The 19,882-nt window shown below is 61.1% G+C and overlaps 7 protein-coding genes across 7 annotated transcripts; 5 read left to right on the forward strand and 2 right to left on the reverse strand.

Moving 5' to 3' along the window:
• Positions 1–532: 532 nt before the first annotated feature.
• Positions 533–2,483, reverse strand: THITE_21903 (glycosyltransferase family 22 protein; the record flags this gene model as incomplete). The annotated part of the gene is made up of 3 exons (XM_003652402.1): positions 533–691; positions 803–1,968; positions 2,042–2,483. Coding segments are annotated over 3 exons (1,767 nt in total), but the record flags the coding sequence as incomplete, so codon positions are not given.
• Positions 2,484–2,928: 445 nt separating this feature from the next.
• THITE_2113959 (uncharacterized protein) lies at positions 2,929–4,330 on the forward strand. Its single transcript, XM_003652403.1, has 3 exons — positions 2,929–3,071; positions 3,154–3,584; positions 3,684–4,330. The coding sequence occupies exons 1-3, from the start codon at positions 3,040–3,042 to the stop codon at positions 4,076–4,078; spliced, it is 858 nt and encodes a 285-aa protein (XP_003652451.1). The 5' UTR covers positions 2,929–3,039; the 3' UTR covers positions 4,079–4,330.
• Positions 4,331–6,875: 2,545 nt separating this feature from the next.
• On the forward strand, positions 6,876–8,694 carry THITE_2113961 (uncharacterized protein). Its single transcript, XM_003652404.1, has 3 exons — positions 6,876–7,466; positions 7,570–7,870; positions 7,947–8,694. Exons 1-3 carry the CDS (start codon positions 7,265–7,267, stop codon positions 8,569–8,571), a joined length of 1,128 nt encoding a protein of 375 aa, XP_003652452.1. The 5' UTR covers positions 6,876–7,264; the 3' UTR covers positions 8,572–8,694.
• A 1,156-nt stretch (positions 8,695–9,850) lies between these two features.
• On the forward strand, positions 9,851–10,556 carry THITE_2047971 (uncharacterized protein; the record flags this gene model as incomplete). Its single annotated transcript, XM_003652405.1, has 2 exons — positions 9,851–9,904; positions 10,017–10,556. The coding sequence occupies 2 exons, from the start codon at positions 9,851–9,853 to the stop codon at positions 10,554–10,556; spliced, it is 594 nt and encodes a 197-aa protein (XP_003652453.1).
• A 94-nt stretch (positions 10,557–10,650) lies between these two features.
• THITE_2113964 (uncharacterized protein) lies at positions 10,651–11,659 on the reverse strand (the record flags this gene model as incomplete). The annotated part of the gene is made up of 2 exons (XM_003652406.1): positions 10,651–11,485; positions 11,570–11,659. 2 exons carry the CDS (start codon positions 11,654–11,656, stop codon positions 11,063–11,065), a joined length of 510 nt encoding a protein of 169 aa, XP_003652454.1. The 3' UTR covers positions 10,651–11,062.
• Positions 11,660–12,664: 1,005 nt separating this feature from the next.
• Positions 12,665–14,684, forward strand: THITE_2170215 (uncharacterized protein). The gene is made up of 3 exons (XM_003652407.1): positions 12,665–12,750; positions 12,948–14,076; positions 14,144–14,684. Exons 2-3 carry the CDS (start codon positions 12,976–12,978, stop codon positions 14,213–14,215), a joined length of 1,173 nt encoding a protein of 390 aa, XP_003652455.1. The 5' UTR covers positions 12,665–12,750; positions 12,948–12,975; the 3' UTR covers positions 14,216–14,684.
• A 599-nt stretch (positions 14,685–15,283) lies between these two features.
• On the forward strand, positions 15,284–19,738 carry THITE_2113970 (glycosyltransferase family 1 protein). Its single transcript, XM_003652408.1, has 4 exons — positions 15,284–15,582; positions 15,654–16,329; positions 16,399–17,403; positions 17,452–19,738. Exons 1-4 carry the CDS (start codon positions 15,399–15,401, stop codon positions 19,373–19,375), a joined length of 3,789 nt encoding a protein of 1,262 aa, XP_003652456.1. The 5' UTR covers positions 15,284–15,398; the 3' UTR covers positions 19,376–19,738.
• The last annotated feature ends 144 nt before the right edge of the window (positions 19,739–19,882 follow it).

A 19,882-nucleotide genomic window follows, 5' to 3' on the forward strand; every position in this document is an offset into this window, starting at 1 on the left:
ACCGCTCTTGTCGAAATGTCTGGTTTGCCTCTCGGTGGACAGCAGCCGTGCGGAGGGTTTCAGACAGTTCGTAGCCCATGCTAATAGCCCATGCTAATTAATGACGTAATGAGGGATGTCTTCATGGGTATTGATCTTGGTGAAAGGGGGAAGGTGAATGTTGCTGCCATGGTGTGATGCAGTCCGAGTGTGAGGTGAGCGCGGCGGTCCTTCTGTTACTCCAGACAGACACCTCTGGTATGTAATAAGGACCTGTACGGGCGACCCGAGTGAGATCAACCGGCGAACCGACTACGAATACGTTATGCATGTAAACGCGTGGTGTGACGAGAGATAGATAGGCAGGTGGCCTGTCTACATATCACAAGAAACGTTAAAATTACACGCCACTGGCGATGGACGCACGTACATAAACATAACCATGCAGAGTACGGTTGCGGCGTACTAGTAGTATAGCAGATATCCCAACGAGATAGATATCCATCCCATATCAACTCGCCTCAACCGCCCTCTCCCTCGTCCTCCCACCTGCTCTCCCGTCCGCAACCCCCCGCCGCTGGCGCAGGATATACACGCGATCCACCATACGCGGGCCGATCCACCACCCGCCCGTGACGGCGCGCACGCGACGCTTCCACGCCGCGATGAGCCTCCCGTTGCCCACGACCGGAGGACGCGCGACGGCGGCTCCCTTCTTCGTCTTCTTCCTCCCTCCTCCTCCTCTATCTTCTTCGTCGCCATCGTCGCCATCACCATCACCAGCCCCAGCGCCACCACCCGCTCCTGGTGACGGCTCGTCGACGCTGCTGCTGCTGCTGCTGCTGCTGGGCCGGAGGACCTCGATGCCCGCGTAGGCCTGCACGACGGCGACGGGCTCCCACTCGCCGGCGCCGGCGGGGATGGCGGCCGGGTCCTCCAGCACGAGGTAGGCGAAGCGGCGCCAGAAGTCGGGGCGGGCGAGGGTGCGCGGGTCCTCGGTTCTGTCGACGGCCAGGCGCACGCCGCCGCCGCCGCCGCGGTGCCCGTCGTTCTGGTGCTGCTGCTGCTGGCCGATGAGCGGTGGTGAGCTTGTCGACGTTGCGTCGAGCAGGGTGGAGGGTGGGAAGGAGGAGGATGTGGTGCTGAAGAGGGTGAGGCCTGTCATGCAGGTGAGTACGTCTGCGTGCACGGGAATGATGGCGGAGGAGGGGTTGCCGTCGGCGGCAGCAGCGGCAGCGGTAGGGTCCTGGAGCACGACAGAGCGCAGATGGGACACGGCCTCGCCGCCGGGGTAGTTGAGTGCTGAGAGGGCGAGCATGGCGGTGCTGGCGAGCAAGGAGGCGAGGACAGAGAGGAGGAGGGCGGCGGTTAGCAGGGTTGAGGCGATCGGAGCCTTGGATTTGCGCTGCCGGGCAAAGAGGAAGTTGGCGGACAGCGCGGCGGCTGCGGTTAAGGGCGGGACGGCGTAGAAAATGAACCTGGTTTCTTTGTGCGGCTGGAAGGAGTAAATGGCTATGAAGAGCACCGAGGGGATCACAAGTTTGGCGGCGGCGCGGCGGAGGGCGGGGTGCCAGAGCGAAAAGGGGATAAGGGCAGTGTACGTAAGGGGGTTGACCAGCAGGCGAGGTAGGGCGGACGAGAAGTAGTAGTGCCAGGGCGAGACGCCCCAGTTGGAGGCGGCGCCTTGCACGACGTTGTAATAGAAACCCCAGAGCTCGGGCCACAGCGGGCGCTGCCAGAAGTAGCTGTCGATTGGGATGGATGTGGCTAGCGCAGTGAGGAAGGAGGTGGCGAAAGGGAAGATGACACGCTCGAGCGAGAGTTCTGGGACGAGCACGAGGTAGAACACGGTGGTGATCAGCAGCAAGGCGACCTCGGACCGGAAGACGGCGGCGGCGAAGACGAACATGGCTATGGACATGCGCTGCCGTCCGGCTGTGCGAGCGAAGCTGCTGGGGTTCGGAAGAAGGAAGGCGAAAGCAAGTGTTGCTTGAGAGAATCAGTCCGCCTGCAAGCACCGTCCAGGGATATCGGAACGGGGGGAAGCGAGGAAGAGGCCTACTCAGTCCAAAGGCGAACATGTTCGGCAGCGTCCTGGAGGCGTAGAACACGACGTGGAACTGGCTTGCTTGGAGGAGCAAGTACCACCTCGCTGTCCCGGCGCCGTATGCACGCTTAATATTCCAAGCAAACATGAGGATACAGGCGGCGTTGAAGAGGCCCAGGATGGCTCTCACGATAAGCTGGGCGTGCTGGAAGCCGACGAGCGCCACGACGGGCTGGGCGAACCCGGCCAGCATCACGGGGCCGATGAAGGTCCGGGGGACGGCGCCCGGAAAGGTGAAGTGGTCATATGTGCTGGACAGCTTGTGGTGAATGTCGGAAGTGGGCGTGCCATAGACCAACACGTCGTGGGCAGCCTGCATGTTGAACGACTCCTCGACTTTCGTGTAGGGGGCGACGACGAGGTGGGCCAGGATAAGCCCGGGTATTGAGAGGGGAAGAAGGATGTCTGTCTCCGGTTAGTACCGTCACCAGCAAGACAGGTTTGGTGTGATGTTCTGATGCTGCGACCACTCGCTCACCCAAAAGCTGTGTCAGTGAAGATTTACTCCTGCTGTAAACGTCTGTATGTTGCTTGTCATCATCTCGTCTTGCTTTGGCGCCAGGCGGCGGCGCCATTTTGTTGGGTGCCATCAAGGCTGATTCTCATGCAACAGACAGTAAAAAACTTGACATTCTCTTAATCGCAATCTGATATCAGCACCACCACGAATCCAACCTTTTTGAACTCGAGGTTTGGTGAAGGGAGGACGTGAGGTTGCTTGAGTGAGCTTCCGTTCCACTGAGCGTCGCAGCCCCCACAGTTAGTGGTATCTGTATTCCAGGCCATCTGAACCCCTGCCGCTGCCCCTGGACGTGCACGAGCCTCTGCCCTGGAGGGAGCCCCGCCCATTCTCCGTGGGGAGCTCCAAACCTGGAACACCCCGCGATGCCGAACATCAACTGTTGAAGTCCAATCGACGAGCTACCTACCACCCACCAGCATAGCCCAACAAAATGGCATCCCCAGACCCTTTCGACTCGGCGCTGTAAGCTACTATCTACCTCCAATAACCTTAACCTTAACTCCCCTACCAGCCCACATGCTAATTCCACCTCTCCTTCCGCAAGCGACCTCCTCCGGCGGCTCAACCCGAAGCACACGTCGGAGCATCTCAACAACATCATCGCGCTGGCGCCCGACCTGACCGAGGACCTGCTCTCGTCCGTCGACCAGCCGCTGACGGTGCGCCGCTGCAAGCAGACGGGGCGCGACTACCTGCTGTGCGACTACAACCGCGACGGCGACAGCTACCGCTCGCCGTGGAGCAACCAGTTCGACCCGCCGCTGGACGAGGCCGGCGTCGGCGGCGTGGGCGCCGGCGGCAGCAACGAGGGTGCCGGCGAGGGCGCCGTGCCCGGCGAGCGCGTGCGCAAGATGGAGATCAAGGCCAACGAGGCCTTCGACGTGTACCGCGAGCTGTACTACGAGGGCGGTGTGTCGTCGGTGTACCTGTGGAATCTGGACGACGGGTTTGCCGGGGTGGTGCTGCTGAAGAAAGGTGAGGCGGCGACAAAGATTTAGCCACATATTCTTACCGTTACACTCAACGTGACTGGGAAACCGCCTGACTGACGCGCACTGCTCCGTCTACCCCCAGCCTCCCCCCAGAACGACAGCACGTCCTCCGGCGTGTGGGACTCGATCCACGTGTTCGAGGCCAGCGAGCGCGGGCGCACGTCCAACTACCGGCTGACATCGACCGTGATCCTCTCGCTCGCCACCCGGGGCGCCTCGCTGGGCGAGGTCGACCTGAGCGGCTACATGACGCGGCAGGTGGAGCAGGACCTCCCCGTCGAGAACGACGAGAGCCACATCGCCAACATCGGCCGCCTGGTCGAGGACATGGAGCTCAAGATGCGCAACCTGCTGCAGGAGGTCTACTTCGGCAAGGCCAAGGACGTGGTCGGCGACCTGCGCAGCATCGGCAGCCTGAGCGAGGGCCAGCGCGACCGCGAGACGCAGCGCGAGCTGATTGGCAGCATGCGGAGATGACCATGATCTTGAATGACTTGATGGCGCCAATATATGATACCATGAAATGGCAGAACACTCCTGTGTTGCGTTCCTTCCGCGTGATGAAGACTAGTTAGGGGGCATAGATGGCGTGTATGTGGGAGGCATGCAGGCGTCCTCTCTGGCTATGACATCCACCCGAATCCCGCGTCAGGTACACTAGAAGCGACGTCCAGTGGGCCGTTTCAGGCCTGCACATCACGCCTCATAGGGACAAGTACTTGTTCGGTAAGTGCCGAAGCTCTCAGATGAGGGCAGGGCGAGCCGATCGTCTCGGGACAAGTCACCTGTACACAGTAGCTATTTCGGCCTTGATTCGGGGTGTCCTCCCTTGCGGCGGCTTACCGGGAGGCCTAGATTCTCGGCTAGCGCCTCCGATAGTTATACGGCCAGAAACATCTGCCCTCGATGCTAGTGTAATCCAGCGGCCGGATGTGCATACAGTACAACCCTGGTTTGTTTGTTAGTTTGGTTCTTGCCCCCACTTTTTGATAGGGGCCGATAGCCAACCAAACTCGGCCAATTTACCCACCTGTTCCTCATCACTCTCTAGAATCCAAGTTCGACTGAAGCACTTTTGATAGAGATGAAGCAGTGTATTAAACGCCATTTCCTACCTCGCTAACTGGTTAGACACCGAAGGAAGCTGTATTGTAGGTAGAGGCTACAGTGCCCTCTGACTTCCTGTTGCGGTTGGTCTATTTCGTGCCAAGACGGCTAGGTAGGTACTTGTGATTTAGAGCCCCTGTCGTGATCCACCAAAAGTACCAAACTAACGAACAAACCAGGGGGGCATTGTATTTCCAGAGAAGCAGGCTCGCTAGTCTTGAGAGCTTGTCAGTCGCCCCTAATTAGCGTTAGTGACCGGGCGCTGCGGCCCGGGCTTCCCTCACGAAGACACCGGCAGCGCCATCCCGAGACCCTCGGCAGACGCCTGCAAGACCGACACTCCACTAGTGTATGATGACCACTTTCTTTCTTTTTCCCCCCTTGCAAGCGCCAATAGTGACCTCCAACCGGCAACCCAATTTGCCACCGGGCTCTTCGCCCAGGGCTGGCTTCCGCCTCAGATCCTGCAGGTCAAAGGGGTGGAGATAACAACATCGTGTCTGAGTTGGCAGTACTGCGTTTGTAAGCGGATGGGTGTAAACTTTTTTTTTTTTCTCGAAAACCAAACTGAGACAGTGGAGGGCTTGCTGGCTGCAGCGAGAAGGGGTTTGGTCGACCAGCTGCCCGGGTAGTGTGGCTCAAGCGTTTGTTGTTTATGATCAGCAAGCGGTAGTCTTCACATCGTGTGATCAGCCTTGAAGCTCGGTCGCCCAGAAAGTGCAAGGTTTTGTTTGACTTGTTGGTTTCTCGGCGATCCCGTTGGTTCCAGTTCCAGAGGCTGGTATGAAATGGTTCACGCTGTTCCCAGCTAGGAAGCCTTCTGGAAAAATTCCACAGTGCCTTCCCGGCTGAGATATCGGCGGGCCGGGATTGGCGGCGCTGGTGGGGTTGAGCCCCTGAATGGTTGGGAGCGGTACCCCCTTTCTTGGCGGTTTGTCACCACTTTGTCAAAGCGGATCAGGGTCCAGGAAACACGAGTTCTGATGAAGCGCTGGACCCCAACTTGTCCCCGGTTGTCTCATCCCCTAGCTGCACTGCTGTGTGCCTGCCTTATGTTATGTACGGAGTATTACACTACTACACTCCTCGCCCTGGGCTGCAGATGACACGAAACAGCTCTATGAGCGACAGCGACTGCAACCCGCGGGTCTCTCGGACCTCTCTCCTGCAGCGTGCTTCTGACCAGCGAATAAGCATGTTAACCTTCCTGTGGTAGTTCACGTCAGTTAGGCTTTTCCTCGGTCAACCGTCATCCTTCAGTCAGGTGGGCCTGGGCGTCCGCGGTGGAACCTCTCTCGCCGCCAATGTTTCGGATCGCTGCCGCATCGCCATGTCTCATCTGCAATGCCGCCATCCTCCGTTGATTGCCTCGCCTGGTCGGTCAAGTTCCTGATATGTGACAACTTTATGTGACGGGCCTCGCAGCTTAGGCGCCTCTGCAGTCTGGACACAGGGTGAACAGGTAGTGGTTTGATGGAGGTTGTTTGCCGGAGATGCCCCTAAATTGGCCTATTGGGCCCCTATTCGGGTACCTGTGAAGGGATGCCTGAGCTGATCCTTGTCCCAGCCTGGTGATCCCGCCGGAAAACTTTGGATTCCATGTGCGGCCGAAAGGAAAGGACCCCGCAAGCCTGGGGCCCCTGGTCTTTTGCGACTCCGGCTTGTTGGAATGTTGGCGAGACGGGACTTCGGACGAACAGTCACATGGGAATCATGGTACACTATGTAGTATACACAGCAAGGAATTCAAGGTTGGAAAAGTTCTCTCGTTGACAGGCAGATCGGTCTTGCATACGGATATTCTACTCTGTACACAGGATGTACTCCGTACTTCCAGGTTCCCTGCTCCATGAAGAGACGAATGACGGTCAGTCAATAGGGCTCGCCAACGGACTCCACCTGCAGCCGCCCGTCAGCGGACGTCTGCGGCAGCTCAGGGACCACCTCGGCAGCGTTGGATCTTCTGGCCCAAACTCGAAATTTTCATTCCAGCGTGTCCGGGCCATTTGCATGGGACTCGCAGCTGAGGAAGCCCGGTCCAGTGTGGTTGGGCGTCAGCCCGCATCCGCCTCGCCCAGAGCTCCTGCCCTGTTCTGCCATGGGGGTTCGTAGCGTGCATTCGTGCCCTGTCGAGCTTCTCGAAGCCCGCCGAAGTCCCCGCCCACCGCCTTAGGTGCGCCGGGTCCATGCTCCAGACGGGCTGTTTCAATTTATCGTTCTCCATCCATAAAAGCCGGGCAATTGGAGCACGCGCCCACCTCCATACAAACAGAACGTTTCTTCCGGAATTTGAATCTTTTTACTTGCGGCCACTGACCACCTCCGCATCTCGACGCCAAGGGTTGGCACGCTGCGACCACTGCGAGTCTTGGTGGGGAGCAACTTGTCCTAACGGCCGAGTCGACGGCTTGCGACCCCGCGCCAGCCCCAACCCGCTTTGGATCGAACCTCCCCACCCTCTCCGCTGCCTCCTAAATATACCGCCGCGAGCCCCCAAACTGTTGCGCCCGGTAAATTCAACCCACGCGCGAGCGCCCTCAGCACAGTGCCACCACCATGGCGGAGAAGCCGTCGGTGTTGATCATCGGCGGCCTCGGCTACATCGGCCGCTTCCTTGCCCAGTACATCCACCAAAACGGCCTCGCATCCGAGGTGCGCCTCGTCGACAAGGTCCTGCCGCAGCTGGCGTGGCTGCCGCCCGAGTTTGAGGAGGCCTGCTCCGGGTCCAAGTTTGTGCAGGCGGATGCGAGCAGACCGCGTACGTGTTTTCCTTTGCTAGGAATGCTACTCTAGCACCACACCCGCGCCGTTGGGTATCCTCCACTAACGCAGGCGTGTGTGTCGGCTTCTGCTGCCTGCAGAGTCGCTACCAAGGATATTTGACCGGGCCGATGGGAAACAGTGGGACTACGTATTCAACTGCGGCGGCGAGACGCGGTACTCGCAGGATGACGAGGTGTACAAGCTGCGGTCGCTGGACCTGTCGCTCAACGTGGGCCGGGAGGCGGCTAAGCGGGGCGTCAAGTGCTTCGTCGAGCTGAGCACGGGGATGGTCTACAAGCCCGACTCAGCCCCGAGCAAGGAGGACGACAAACTGAAGCCGTGGAGCAAAATTGCCGTGTATAAGCTGCAGGCCGAGGAGGAGCTGGCAAAAATCGAGGGGTGCGTTCCGCAGACAATCTGACAGCGACTGTGTGGGAAGGGGAAGGGTCGCAGTTTCGCTGACAATATCTGGCAGGCTGAATCTCGCCATCGTACGGCTCGCCCACGTCTACGGGCCGTACGCATCGCAGTGGGTCGCCACGGCGCTCTGCATGGCGCGGGTGTACAAGGCGCTCGAGTCGGAGATGAAGTGGCTGTGGACGAAGGATCTGCGCACCAACACGGCGCACATCCACGACGTGGTGCGCGCGCTCTGGGCCATCGCCGACTGGTACGCGGCCGGCCGGGACAAGTGGGACGAGAAGGCGATGGGCAAGGTGCCGACGTTCAACGTGGTCGACAAGGGCGTCACGACGCAGGGGGTCATGGCCGACATCATCGGGCAGGTGTTCGGCATCGAGACGGGCTTCCAGGGTCAGCTCATCAGCTCGTTCGCCAAGCTCAACCTTGACAGCGTCGTCGACGACGTCAACGACGAGCTGCTGGGCCCCTGGGCCGAGCTTCTCGCCGAGGCCGGGATCACGCGGCCGGGCCCGCTGACACCGTTCATGGAGAAGGAGCTGCTCAAGGACACGGATCTCAGCATGGACGGCTCAAGGTTAGAGCAGGTGGTCGGCTTCACGTATGAGAAGCCCAAGATCACCAAGGAGCTCGTGGAGGAGGTGATCGAGAGCTACAAGAAGATGAAGTGGTGGCCTTGACAGGCTGTTGGGGGCTTACACTAGCTTAATGTTGCCGTTGTCATGTTCGGCAAGGGTCGGAGAGTTGCGGTGGGGTGAGTAATAGGGCTAACGTTAATATGAATGGGGGATTAATTGGGGGAATGTGGTGCAAGGTGATGTAATATTAGGATATCCTCTATCTTCAACTAGTTACCAATACTACCGTGATGAAGAGCAAGTCCGGGGCCACGATCTCGGCTCCAGCCAGATCGCTTTCATGCCGAGATGGTCTCGCGGGCTGCTGAGACCTGGGCGAATCAAGACCTCGAACTGGAGTGGCAGACGGAACCTGTGACTTGTGCCGTTCATACTCGACCTTGTCTCACATCGGATAATTGGGAAATGGCATGGAGGAGATCGCGATCAGCAACCTCTTACTTGCTTGGTGTCTGGACTGGTCCCGACTTCCGGGTTGAAAATTGTTCAATTCACATGGCAAGCCTCGGACGGCCTTCCTCGCGGGTTTGGTGGCTTCCCTGATACAATACGGTACGGAGTAGATACGGTCTTTTGACTACCCCGCACTCACGTTGGAAAGGGAAGCGTGAGTGGGCCAGAATGGCTACCGAGAAGCTTCGCGTCATCCGGACTGGGACGGTCAGGCGCCTGGACGGGACGTCGCATCTTCAATGGCATGTTGAGAAAGCTGCGGACGGACCGGCTGGGCGGGCGATGGGATGCTGTGATGTGATTGCTCTGGAACGGAATCAGACAAGCAACGTGCTGTCGGGTGTACAGACCTGCCCCGTGGGTAAGGCAACCAGGCTCCACAGCCACACCCTGTGCAGAAACATCACAGCAGCCTCTCGCTATCCATACCAAAATTCCCAGGAGGCCAAGTTTCAAGCTGTTGAGTGGCCCTCGGCCACGGAGCCCCGAGGCACAAGGAGGCAGGCCCCAGGGGACCGTTGCGTCATGCTGCCCTTTTCGGAACCCATCCGAACCGCCGCCCACTCCTTTTACACTAGCGTAGCAGGCCTGCCCCAGCAACCCCGCGGTCGACTTACCTCGGCCGCCAAGCCCCCCCAATTGCAGCCTCTCTTGTGACTGTGATCGCGCTTCTCCGCCAGAAACCTAGGGAGCGCTGCTGGATACCCTCCTTATTTATTCGACGGATCGGATTGTCGGCGGCCAGCCTGCGCCTTCCCTCTTTCATCTCTTTCAGCCTCTGCTGCATCGACTGCTTTTCTGCCCCTCCAACTCGTTTTCTCTCTCACCCTTGCCTCAACCTCGATACCCCCATATACCACTGCCCACCATGGCCGCCCCGGCGAACAAGACCATCGGCGACCTCAACGGCAAGTGGGTCATGGTACGTCCCAGAAATCACATGCCAACCGACACAACCACCCCTCCCCCCCCCCCCCCCCCCACCACCTCTCCCCGTTCCAGCGCAGCCTCACTGACAACCCCCCTCTGTGTAGAACAAGAGCCAGTCGAGCAACGTCGAGCCGGGGCTCGCGCTGCAGGGGATCGGCTGGGTGACGCGCAAGGCGGTGACGATGACGACGCTGACGCTGCACGTCAAGCAGTACGTGGCGCCGCCGTCGCCGCCCGCGGACCCGGCCACCAGCCCCGAGGCGACGCACATCGAGATCGAGCAGACCGGCACGGGCGGCTTCAAGGGCTCGACGGAGCGCCGCTGCCTCGACGGCACCTGGCGCGAGCACACCGACTGGCTGTTCGGCCACGTGCGCGGCCGCACCACGTGGCTGGCGACGGCGGCCGACGCCGAGGACGAGTTCCTGGCCGCCGGCTGGCTCGAGGGCGACGAGGAGAAGACGGGCCCCGCCGGCGAGGCGCACGTGCGGAGCTACGTCGAGAGCCTCGACAGCGACTGGACCGCCACGCAGATCTGGGGGTTCAAGTTGATCGAGGGCGTGCGCAAGTACTGCCGGAATGTGGTCATCGCCAAGGGCGAGGAGCGGGTCGAGCTGCAGCTGGTGTATGACTTTATCGAGTGAGCACGGAAACGTGCTGCGGCGTGGGAGGGAGGTATGGGTTGAGTGTGTCCTGTTTGAAACGAGCCTATGTTGGGACTGCTGGAGATGAATGAGGGCATGGGCCGCGGTGGTCGCATGCCGGCTTGGGATGGCATACATAAGCGAGGGAGTCGCGGAGTCCCAGGGTATACCTTTAGTGCCTCCTGGCAATGCAAATCAACATTGTTGTGCTGACTCTCAGACTGCAAAGACCGTTCTGCTTCACTCCGTGTCCCTTCCAAAGCCACCCGCGGAAGAGCCTTTATAGCGTGAGCTCCGAGGGTACATCTGAGCCTCCTTACCAGCCGTCTCGGGTATTAAACCGCCGTCATGAGACCCCATCATCCATGTTGAATGCCGCATTCCTTCCAAGCCCGCAGAAAAACCCAACGCCGCTGATGATGATGATGAAAACCGGCCACCTTCCCCCATCAATCAGCCAATCAACGCCCAACAGCCCTCAATCCCCCTCAATCCCCCTCCTCCTCCTAAGCAGGCCTCCGCTTGACAAACTCCTCCAGATCCGCCCGCGTCGCCACACCCAGCACGAAGCGCCTCGCGCTGTCGGTGATGACGGCGAAGTCCTGCTTCTGGCCGCCGGTGTCGCGGCCTTCGAAGAAGGCCTCGAGCTCCTCCAGCGGCGTGTCCATGGTGATGACCTTGTACTTGGCGCCGCGGCGGCGGAAGCGCACCATGGCCGCGCGCACCTCGTCCTCGGGCCGCACGCGCCCCGCCGCCAGCAGCGCCTGCAGGTGCGGGATCGACAGGTAGCCCAGCAGCGCGCGCGTGCCGGAGTCGACGATGGTCAGGTGCGTGTAGTCGCGCTCGAAGGCCGACAGCAGCGCCAGCGAGATGGTGTCGGACGGCGTCAGGGACAGGGCTGCGGGCGGGTCGAGGTCTTCTACTGTTGCCTGTGACCGGGTGGTGGTGGTGGTTAGCTTCGTGGGGGTTGCTTGCGGTGATGGTGGGGTTGACGGAAGAGAAGCTGGACTTACCCCGCGGTATCTGGAGGCCCATTGGGACACAAAGGGCTGCGAGGTTGAAGCGGAGGGGTCGGATTGGGGTTGCGAAGGTTGGGCCATTATGTCAGTCATTTTGGTGTATGATGCTAAGTGGTTCTCTGTCCTGTTACGCCAAGGCAGTGAAGTGGTGCCGGCGTCGTCGGGTCGATTCGTTGGTGTGTGTTGGGGGTCGTCTGAATCTGCTCTGCAATCAGTCACACACCGCTTCGAAAAAGCCAGTGAGTGGGGCATTCAAGGCAGGCCGGGCCACCTACTTCTACTGTGAGAAACTCGACCAAGGGATGGCAACATATGGCGAGGCAGCCATTTCGTTTGTTAACCGTCGTAGAATGCCAGCTGGAGCAGCCTCGAAACCGCTGAGCAGTGGAATGAGTGTTGCAGTGATACAGTGCTCTCTCTGTACGGAATACAGAGTACCTGGTAGGAGTCGTTTCCATAGGTGGTACTCAGTCCCACCTGTAGGCACAGCAGTGTTAGCGCAAATGGTGTCGCTGATAAGCACAGATAAAGCACAGATAAAGCGACCCGCAGCTACGTCATCGTCCAAGAGCGACGCTCAGGCAGCACTAAACTCCAGTCGACTTGTCCATGTCAAGGTACAAGTACGAAACATGGGAAGCGTGCTGCCTTGGGGCTTCAGCAACTCCGAGTGCAGTATTCTGCCCAAGTTACCGGTAAATATAGAGCCTCAAGGCCAAGTTTCTCAAAGTGCTGAGTCTCGCACTTGGAAGCAAGAACCATCGACTCGAGTATGTGCACAGAGAACGGGCGGTGGTGGTTGACAGGGTACGGAGTCCGCCCTCCACTGCGTCAGGATTGGGTCCGTCTCTCGCTGCTTCCGGAGCCAATTCGATTCCCGGTTGCACCGAAGCTGGCTGGCACATGCCGATACATCCGCTATTTCCGTGAAGCTGCCATACTGTGCAATCCGTACGGAATACATCTACGCAGCAGCACTGAAGGCGCTTACCTAATTGATCGCGGGTAAGCAGCAACCTGTTTCATCGACTTCCCGGGACCTTACGGACTCTCAGGCCTTAGTCGGTTATTCCCTCACCTGCATTCCTCCGCCCGTAAACTTGGCGTCAAGATTCCACACATTCACTGCTCCTCCGGTGCGAAGAACGATTGCGCCCATTGACGGCTGAATCACTGTAAGTGTATTCCTGACCCATCCCCCCACCGAAGCCAGCGAGGCAGCCTCTCGGGAAGCGCGGGGCTGTGGCTCTCGCTAAGGCGTCATCCCGGGCCTTCACCTCCTCAACTCTATCCCCCGCCTCCAAGCGGACTAGGCTTTGTTTCGACGATCAGTACTCACTGAACTGAATCCGGCTCACACGACCGACTCCAGTAGGAGTTCCTTCCCATCTCCAGACAAGATGCCGCTGTTCCCGAGCTACGACGTGCTGCAGCAGACCTTCGGCAGCCCGTATGCGCGCCGACGGGCGCAGAACAGCGCCAGCAGCAGCAAGCCCAATGCGAGCGGCGCCACGCCGTACCAGGCCCGTCTGGACCTGTACCCGGCCTACTCGGTCGTGGACGACGCGAAGAACAAGGCGCAGAAGCTGAGCGCCGAGGCCGCGCGCGAGTTCGAGGCGGCCAGCCAGAAGGCGCAGGAGAAGGCGGGCAAGATCGAGTTGTACTCGGGCAAGTACTACGCCGTCGCCACGGTGGGCGGCATGTTGGCCTGTGGCCTCACGCACACGGCGGTCACGCCGCTGGACCTGGTCAAGGTGCGGCGGCAAGTCGACTCGAGCCTGTACAAGGGCAATTTCCAGGGCTGGTCGATCATCTACCGGGCCGAGGGCCTCCGGGGCATCTTCACGGGCTGGAGCCCGACGCTGTTCGGCTACTCGGCGCAGGGCGCGTTCAAGTACGGGTGGTACGAATACTTCAAGAAGACGTACTCGGACCTGGCGGGCCCGGAGGCGGCGTACAAGTACAAGACGGGGCTGTACCTGGCGGCGTCGGCGTCGGCCGAGTTCCTGGCGGACATCGCGCTGTGCCCGTTCGAGGCGGTCAAGGTGCGCATGCAGGCGACCATCCCGTCGCAGTACAAGGGCACGGTGGACGGCATCAGCAAGATCGCGGCGGCCGAGGGCGTCGGCGGGCTGTACAAGGGCCTCTACCCGCTGTGGGGCCGCCAGATCCCCTACACCATGATGAAGTTCGCCTCGTTCGAGACCATCGTCGAGATGATCTACGACCGGCTCCCCGGCAGCAAGAACGACTACGGCAAAGCCGCGCAGACGGGCGTGTCCTTCGTCGGCGGCTACCTGGCCGGCATCCTGTGCGCCGTCGTGTCGCACCCGGCCGACGTCATGGTCAGCAAGCTGAACGCGTACCGCAAGCCCGGCGAGGGCTTCGGCGCCGTCACGTCCAGGATATACAAGGACATCGGCTTCATGGGCCTGTGGAACGGCCTGGCGGTGCGCATAGTCATGATCGGCACCCTGACCGGGTTGCAGTGGATGATCTATGTGAGTTGTTGTTGGGACTTGTTGCTTCGTAGGCATGAAGGCCCGCTGACCAGTTTGTCACTTGCAGGACTACTTCAAGATCTTCATGGGTCTGCCCACGACGGGTGGTCCCGCACCGCCGACGCCGAAGAAGGAGTGAAGCTGCATAGCGGGGATATCAGTTCTTGTTGCGGAGCATGGATCGGGTGGGGGTAAGGGCTTATTGCAGAGCGAACCAGGCCGAGGTTTCTGATGCTGTTTGCGATCTGTAGTGTAGTAGTCATTTCGTTCTGTTTTTCGTCGATCCAACGGAGATACAGGAGGAAGATTTTCTTCTCGTTTGCCAAAGCGCCAGATTCACACGGCGCCGCGCCCTTATGGATGAACGGTCGAAAGTGGGCGGCAGACGTGATTGCCTAGATTGGAGGCTCGTAGCTTGTAGCTCATATTGCGTGGCTGGTGGATCGATCTGTCTGCCTTTCTGCCTTGTGACTTTACGGAGGATCGATTACGTGTATTCCAAGAACTAGCCACCATTCCTGCGGCGAGCTAAGCGCTGAGGGACCAGCCGTCGCATAAACATGAGTACGCGTATTCCCAAACCCCTGGCGGAAATGAGAGACACAGCCAACGGATAACACGCACACAGCCTTGAGAGAGGTTTAGCTCACAGTCCAGCACGGAATGGAGTTGGCACTGTACAGGTTCGCTGGCGGGGTTCCCCCCAAGCCCACTAAAGAACGGGAACAGGGCTTGCTCAGAGGCCGCAGACCCCTGTTTAAAGTGTCGTCCATACTGTGACCATTGAGTTAACGTTATCTTTAGCTACGGGGCGGCGAACCTTCGCCACGCCGGTGCCGTCACACACTACCTGATATGTGGGTTGGACTCCCGTCTTCATGGGCCATTGGGCCCTGGGCCGGCCCGAGCCAGCGTGGAGCGTTCTGGCTATGCACGCGACTGGCATCCACGTCGCCAATGACATCTCGCAATTGTTACACGGCGGAGAGTGCGAGATGCGCTTGCGCTGTCCTTATAAGGTTGCCTGGGGATGCTGTCAGTCGATGTCGCACATTTAACCTCCATGTCAACGCGGCTCTTCAAGCCCCATGACATTGGCATTTACACTGAATATCTCACTCAATCCCCTCCAAGGAAGCTCATCGCCAGCAGCGTGTTGATGTGCCTTAACCTCGTCCTCTCCCGACCTGCAGCATGGAGAGTTGAGTGCAGCGACATTATCACCGTCCGCGCGGCCAGGAACTCGCCAACTTGCCGAGCACCTTTGCTGCCGCTTTCACTCCTTAAACTCTCGGCCAACACGTTTCCTTCCCTTTCCCACGATGCCCGAGGGAACCTTACCCCGGCGGCCGACCGGGAGCAACGCCCCCTGGAGGACAAACGCAGTCCCCATCGACGACGGCCTCGACGGAGCGGACCAGGGCGTCCCGCCGCCCGCCTACGGCGAGCACCATGACCAGGTCCAGATCTCCCAGGCCGGCTTCGCTGCTGATGCCGCCGTGACAGGTGAGGCTGCTAAGAGCCCCGTTGGTGCGCTTCCTCACGCCCGGATGCCCATGACTAACTCGATCGGCCAGATAACGGCCGTGTGAACATCCACATCAACGAAAAGAACCGCCGGCTGCACGAGCTGCTCGCCCCCAGCTTCAAGAGGCAGCGCCGTGCCGAAGCCCAGCAGCTCCCCTCGGGGCCCCTGCCTCCGCCCTACATCCCGCCGAGCCTGGGCGGCCAGCCCGGCCAGACACCGCCGCCCCGCTTGAACGTGGTGATCCAGATCGTCGGATCGAGAGGCGACGTTCAGCCGTTCGTGGCGCTCGGCCAGGTGCTGCGCGACACGTACGGCCACCGGGTGCGCCTGGCGACGCATGCGAATTTCCGCTCCTTCGTCGAGGAGAACGGGCTCGAGTTCTTCAACATCGGCGGCGATCCGGCCAAGTTGATGGCCTTCATGGTCAAGAACCCGGGCCTGATGCCCGGCCTGGATAGCCTCAAGAGCGGCGACATCAAGCAGCGCCGCCAGGAGATCAACCAGATCCTCATGGGCTGCTGGCGGTCGTGCATCGAGGCCGGCGACGGGATGGGCATCGCCCCGCCGCAGCACCGCCGAGACGAGCCGCTCGACGAGCGCTTCGTGCTGCCCGGAGATCCGAAGAACCGCCCCTTCGTGGCTGACGCCATCATTGCGAACCCCCCAAGCTTTGCGCACATTCATGTTGCCGAGAAGCTGGGCATCCCCCTGCACATAATGTTCACGTAAGTTGTCGCTATATCCGATTATCTGTTGTTGCACGCACGCACACGAATCCAGGTTGACGGAAGCAGGATGCCCTGGACGCCAACCAGAGCCTTTCCTCACCCGCTGGCGGATATCGTCGCGACGAACACGGACGCCGCCATCACGAACTACGTCTCCTACGCCCTCGTTGAAATGATGACGTGGCAGGGGCTGGGCGACCTGATCAACCGCTTCCGGACCAACGTGCTCGATCTGGAACCGCTCTCGCTGCTCTGGGCACCGGGGCTCCTCAACCGGCTGCGTGTGCCCGTCACGTACTGCTGGTCGCCCGCCCTGACCCCGAAGCCGGCCGACTGGGCGCCCGAGATCACCGTGTCCGGCTTCTTCTTCCTCAACCTCGAGTCCAGCTACACGCCGGAGCGGGAGCTCGCCGCCTTCCTCGCCGCCGGCCCGCCGCCGGTCTACATCGGGTTCGGGTCCATCGTGGTCGACGACCCGCACGCGCTCACCCGGACCGTCTTTGGCGCCGTCGTCAAGGCCGGCGTGCGGGCCATCGTGTCCCAGGGCTGGGGCGGCATCGGCGGCGACCCGGAAGGCATTCCCGAGGGCGTGCTCATGCTCGGCAACTGCCCGCACGACTGGCTCTTCAAGCGCGTGTCCGCTGTTGTCCACCACGGCGGCGCCGGCACCACCGCCGCGGGCATCCTGGCCGGGCGCCCGACCGTCGTGGTGCCCTTCTTCGGCGACCAGATCTTCTGGGGCTCGATGGTGGCCCGGGCGGGCGTCGGCCCCGCGCCGATCCCCTACAAGAGGCTGACCGCCGAGGGCCTGGCCCGGGCGATCGAGCACGCCCTGCTTCCCGAGACGCTGGCGCGCGCGCGCGAGCTGGGCGACAAGATCAAGGCCGAGAAGGGCGCCGACGTGGGCGGTAAGAGCTTCCACCAGTTCCTGAATACCGACGCCATGAGGTGCTCGCTGGCGCCGAGCCGCGTGGCAGTCTGGAGAGTGAGGCGGTCCAAAGTCCGGCTGAGCGCGCTGGCCGCCGCCGTGCTGGTCAAGCAGGGCTGGCTGAAGTACTCGGACCTCAAACTGTACGTACCAGCTACCTTCTCTATCTTTGGTTGCTGACAAACGCCCAGGTATCGCTCAATGGAGTACAACACCGACGAGCAGCCCTGGGACCCCATTTCCGCCGTCGTATCCGCCGTCGTCGGCGACCTTGGCGAGCTGACCATGGCGTTGGCCGACTTCCCTCGAGAAGTCTTCAAGGCCAAGGCGAGGAAGGACGGCGCCAGGAAACCCGAAGACGTGGCCGCCTCGACGGCGTCAGACGTGACTTCTGAAGCTGCTGGTTCATCCTCTCATCAACACGCGGCTTCCCACTCCGAGACAGCCAGCACCTCATCATCAGCGGCTCCAGCATCCGCCGGCGCTTCCGTTGAGACCTTATTATCTCTACAGCCCTCCACCACCTCATCCCAGCCGCCCATCAACCTCTCCTCGGACCCGCCCCTCCCTCTTTCCACCCCGCCAGCTCTCCCACCCCGCTCACCCGCATCATCACCGCCACCGCCGCCGCCGCCGCCGCCCCACACGAACCCGGAGCAAACCGCAACACCAACCAAGCCGGCCTCGCTCGACCTTGCCCTCGCGGCCGGCCGCAGCGTCGGCGCGCTGGCCGCCTCGGCATTCAAGATGCAGGCCGACGTCTGCCTGGGCCTGGCGCGCGGCTTCCGCAACGCGCCCAAGCTGTACCACGACGAGACGGTGCGCGCGCCCGAGAAGGTGACGGGGCTGGCCAGCGGCGTGCGCGTGGCCGGCCGCGAGTTCGGGCTCGGCCTGTACGACGGCATCTCCGGGCTGGTCACGCAGCCGCTGCGCGGCGCGGGCAAGGAGGGCGGCAGGGGGCTGGTCAAGGGCGTCGGCAAGGGCATTGGCGGGTTTATCTTGAAGAATGCGGGTGCCGTCTACGCCCTGCCCGCGTATACCATGCTCGGTGTCCGGGCGGAGGTGAGGAAGTTGTTTGCCCGGAGCTCGGTGAATTACGTCATCACCTCGCGGGTGCTGCAGGGGGAGGAGGACTTCGAGGCGGCGACGGAGGGGGAGAGGAGGGATGTGCTGGGCAGGTGGCTTGCGGTGGCCGGGGAGCTGAAGGGGTTTTATGCGCTGAAGCAGAGGGAGGGGGAAAACGCCACGGCGGCGGCGGGAGAGACTGCACATGGGCCCCCCATTACGGCCAGTTCGGCGTCGAGCAGCTCTGGCCTCGCGCTCGACAGCGACGAGTCGCTCGAGCGCGCCATCCAGCAGTCCGTCGCACAGACGTCGCGCGGGGACAGGGAGGAGGACGCCAGGGTCGAGGCGGCGGTGCGGGCCAGCCTGATGGAGATGCGCCGGGTCGCGGAGCAGCAGCAGCAGCACCAACAACAACAAAGTTCACACGCAGGCCAAAATGCAAACAGCTGGATTGTGGACCTGAAGGCCCCCCTTGCCGGTGGCGCTTATGGGGTGGCCGGGCAGGAGCCGCTGACGGATGAGGAGTGGACGAATATCTCAGACGAAGAGTACCAGGCGCTCGTCGAGGAGGCCGTACGGCAGAGCCTGCTGCAGCAGCAGCTGGAGGAGCGGGAACGGATGCTGCGGCGGCAGTGGGCGGGTGAGGGCGAAAAGGCCGATGGGGCGGGACTGTCTGGGGACTTGCCGCCTGCTGGCATCAACGAGGTGGCTCGGGGAGACGGAGGGGAGCACCAGGACGAGGACGAGGACGAGCAGCTGCGGCGCGCTCTAGCAGAGTCGGAACGCGAGCATCGCATCCGGGCTGAGGATATGGCGCGGCAGCGGACCGAGGAGGACATCGTGCTCGAGTACGTCAAGCGGCAGAGCCTGGCCGAGGAGGAGTATCGGCAGGCGAGGGAGGCGGCGAAGGGGAACGCGGTTTCTCAGCAGCGGCCGGCTGGGGAAGACGATGAGGACGAGGATTTGCGGAAGGCGTTAGAGGAGAGTTTACGGATGTGGAATAGGGGTGCTGGGGGGCGCGGTGCACATGATGCTGGGCCGTCGAGGTAGGCTAGGGAGGAGTGGCAGTGGGAGTAACATTCTGGGGAGCGGTGAAAGGCATTGAACTCCAGTTCCAAGGACCGCGTGACCCCGTGTGTTCCTCACAACGCACGATGGACCCTTGATGTCTAAGTCCGCAGACTCGGGCCTAAGCGGACATAACGGCTATGCAGTTCCATATCGGTTCACTGCCCTGCAAATGCCGCTCGCTGGTTGGTCAGCGTCGGCGGAATCCAGGTACTGAATGTTATGAATCGACCCGACGGATCCTGCGGGCGGGATCACTTACGGGGCCCGACGGGTCCTGCGGGCGTCCTCACCTCACCACATCTCACAGCTTCGAACTCGGCTCGTCAACAACTGTTGCGGGGGCCATGACGGAGATATAAGTGGGGTGGCAGGTGTGCCTTCCCAACGGACCTTCGTTTTGGGTTGGCCACACCAGAACATCACATAAAGACTCACCTTACACCCCGACAAGGTAAACAATACTACCCAAGCCAGCCCAAGTGACCA

This window comes from Thermothielavioides terrestris, chromosome 2 (assembly GCF_000226115.1).
Source record: "Thermothielavioides terrestris NRRL 8126 chromosome 2, complete sequence".
Taxonomy (NCBI): domain Eukaryota; kingdom Fungi; phylum Ascomycota; class Sordariomycetes; order Sordariales; family Chaetomiaceae; genus Thermothielavioides; species Thermothielavioides terrestris.

What these genes read in the sequence shown, in the direction of transcription:
- THITE_2170215 (XM_003652407.1), top strand. Translation starts at nt 12,976, where the DNA reads ATGCCGCTGTTCCCGAGCTACGACGTGCTGCAGCAGACCTTCGGCAGC. An exon ending in GGTTGCAGTGGATGATCTAT is followed by an intron (nt 14,077 to 14,143) that starts GTGAGTTGTTGT and finishes TGTCACTTGCAG; the next exon opens with GACTACTTCAAGATCTTCAT.
- THITE_2113970 (XM_003652408.1), top strand. Translation starts at nt 15,399, where the DNA reads ATGCCCGAGGGAACCTTACCCCGGCGGCCGACCGGGAGCAACGCCCCC. An exon ending in TGCTGATGCCGCCGTGACAG is followed by an intron (nt 15,583 to 15,653) that starts GTGAGGCTGCTA and finishes TCGATCGGCCAG; the next exon opens with ATAACGGCCGTGTGAACATC. An exon ending in AAGTACTCGGACCTCAAACT is followed by an intron (nt 17,404 to 17,451) that starts GTACGTACCAGC and finishes ACAAACGCCCAG; the next exon opens with GTATCGCTCAATGGAGTACA.
- THITE_2113961 (XM_003652404.1), top strand. Translation starts at nt 7,265, where the DNA reads ATGGCGGAGAAGCCGTCGGTGTTGATCATCGGCGGCCTCGGCTACATC. An exon ending in GGCGGATGCGAGCAGACCGC is followed by an intron (nt 7,467 to 7,569) that starts GTACGTGTTTTC and finishes TGCTGCCTGCAG; the next exon opens with AGTCGCTACCAAGGATATTT. An exon ending in GAGCTGGCAAAAATCGAGGG is followed by an intron (nt 7,871 to 7,946) that starts GTGCGTTCCGCA and finishes AATATCTGGCAG; the next exon opens with GCTGAATCTCGCCATCGTAC.
- THITE_2113959 (XM_003652403.1), top strand. Translation starts at nt 3,040, where the DNA reads ATGGCATCCCCAGACCCTTTCGACTCGGCGCT. An exon ending in GACCCTTTCGACTCGGCGCT is followed by an intron (nt 3,072 to 3,153) that starts GTAAGCTACTAT and finishes TCCTTCCGCAAG; the next exon opens with CGACCTCCTCCGGCGGCTCA. An exon ending in GGTGGTGCTGCTGAAGAAAG is followed by an intron (nt 3,585 to 3,683) that starts GTGAGGCGGCGA and finishes GTCTACCCCCAG; the next exon opens with CCTCCCCCCAGAACGACAGC.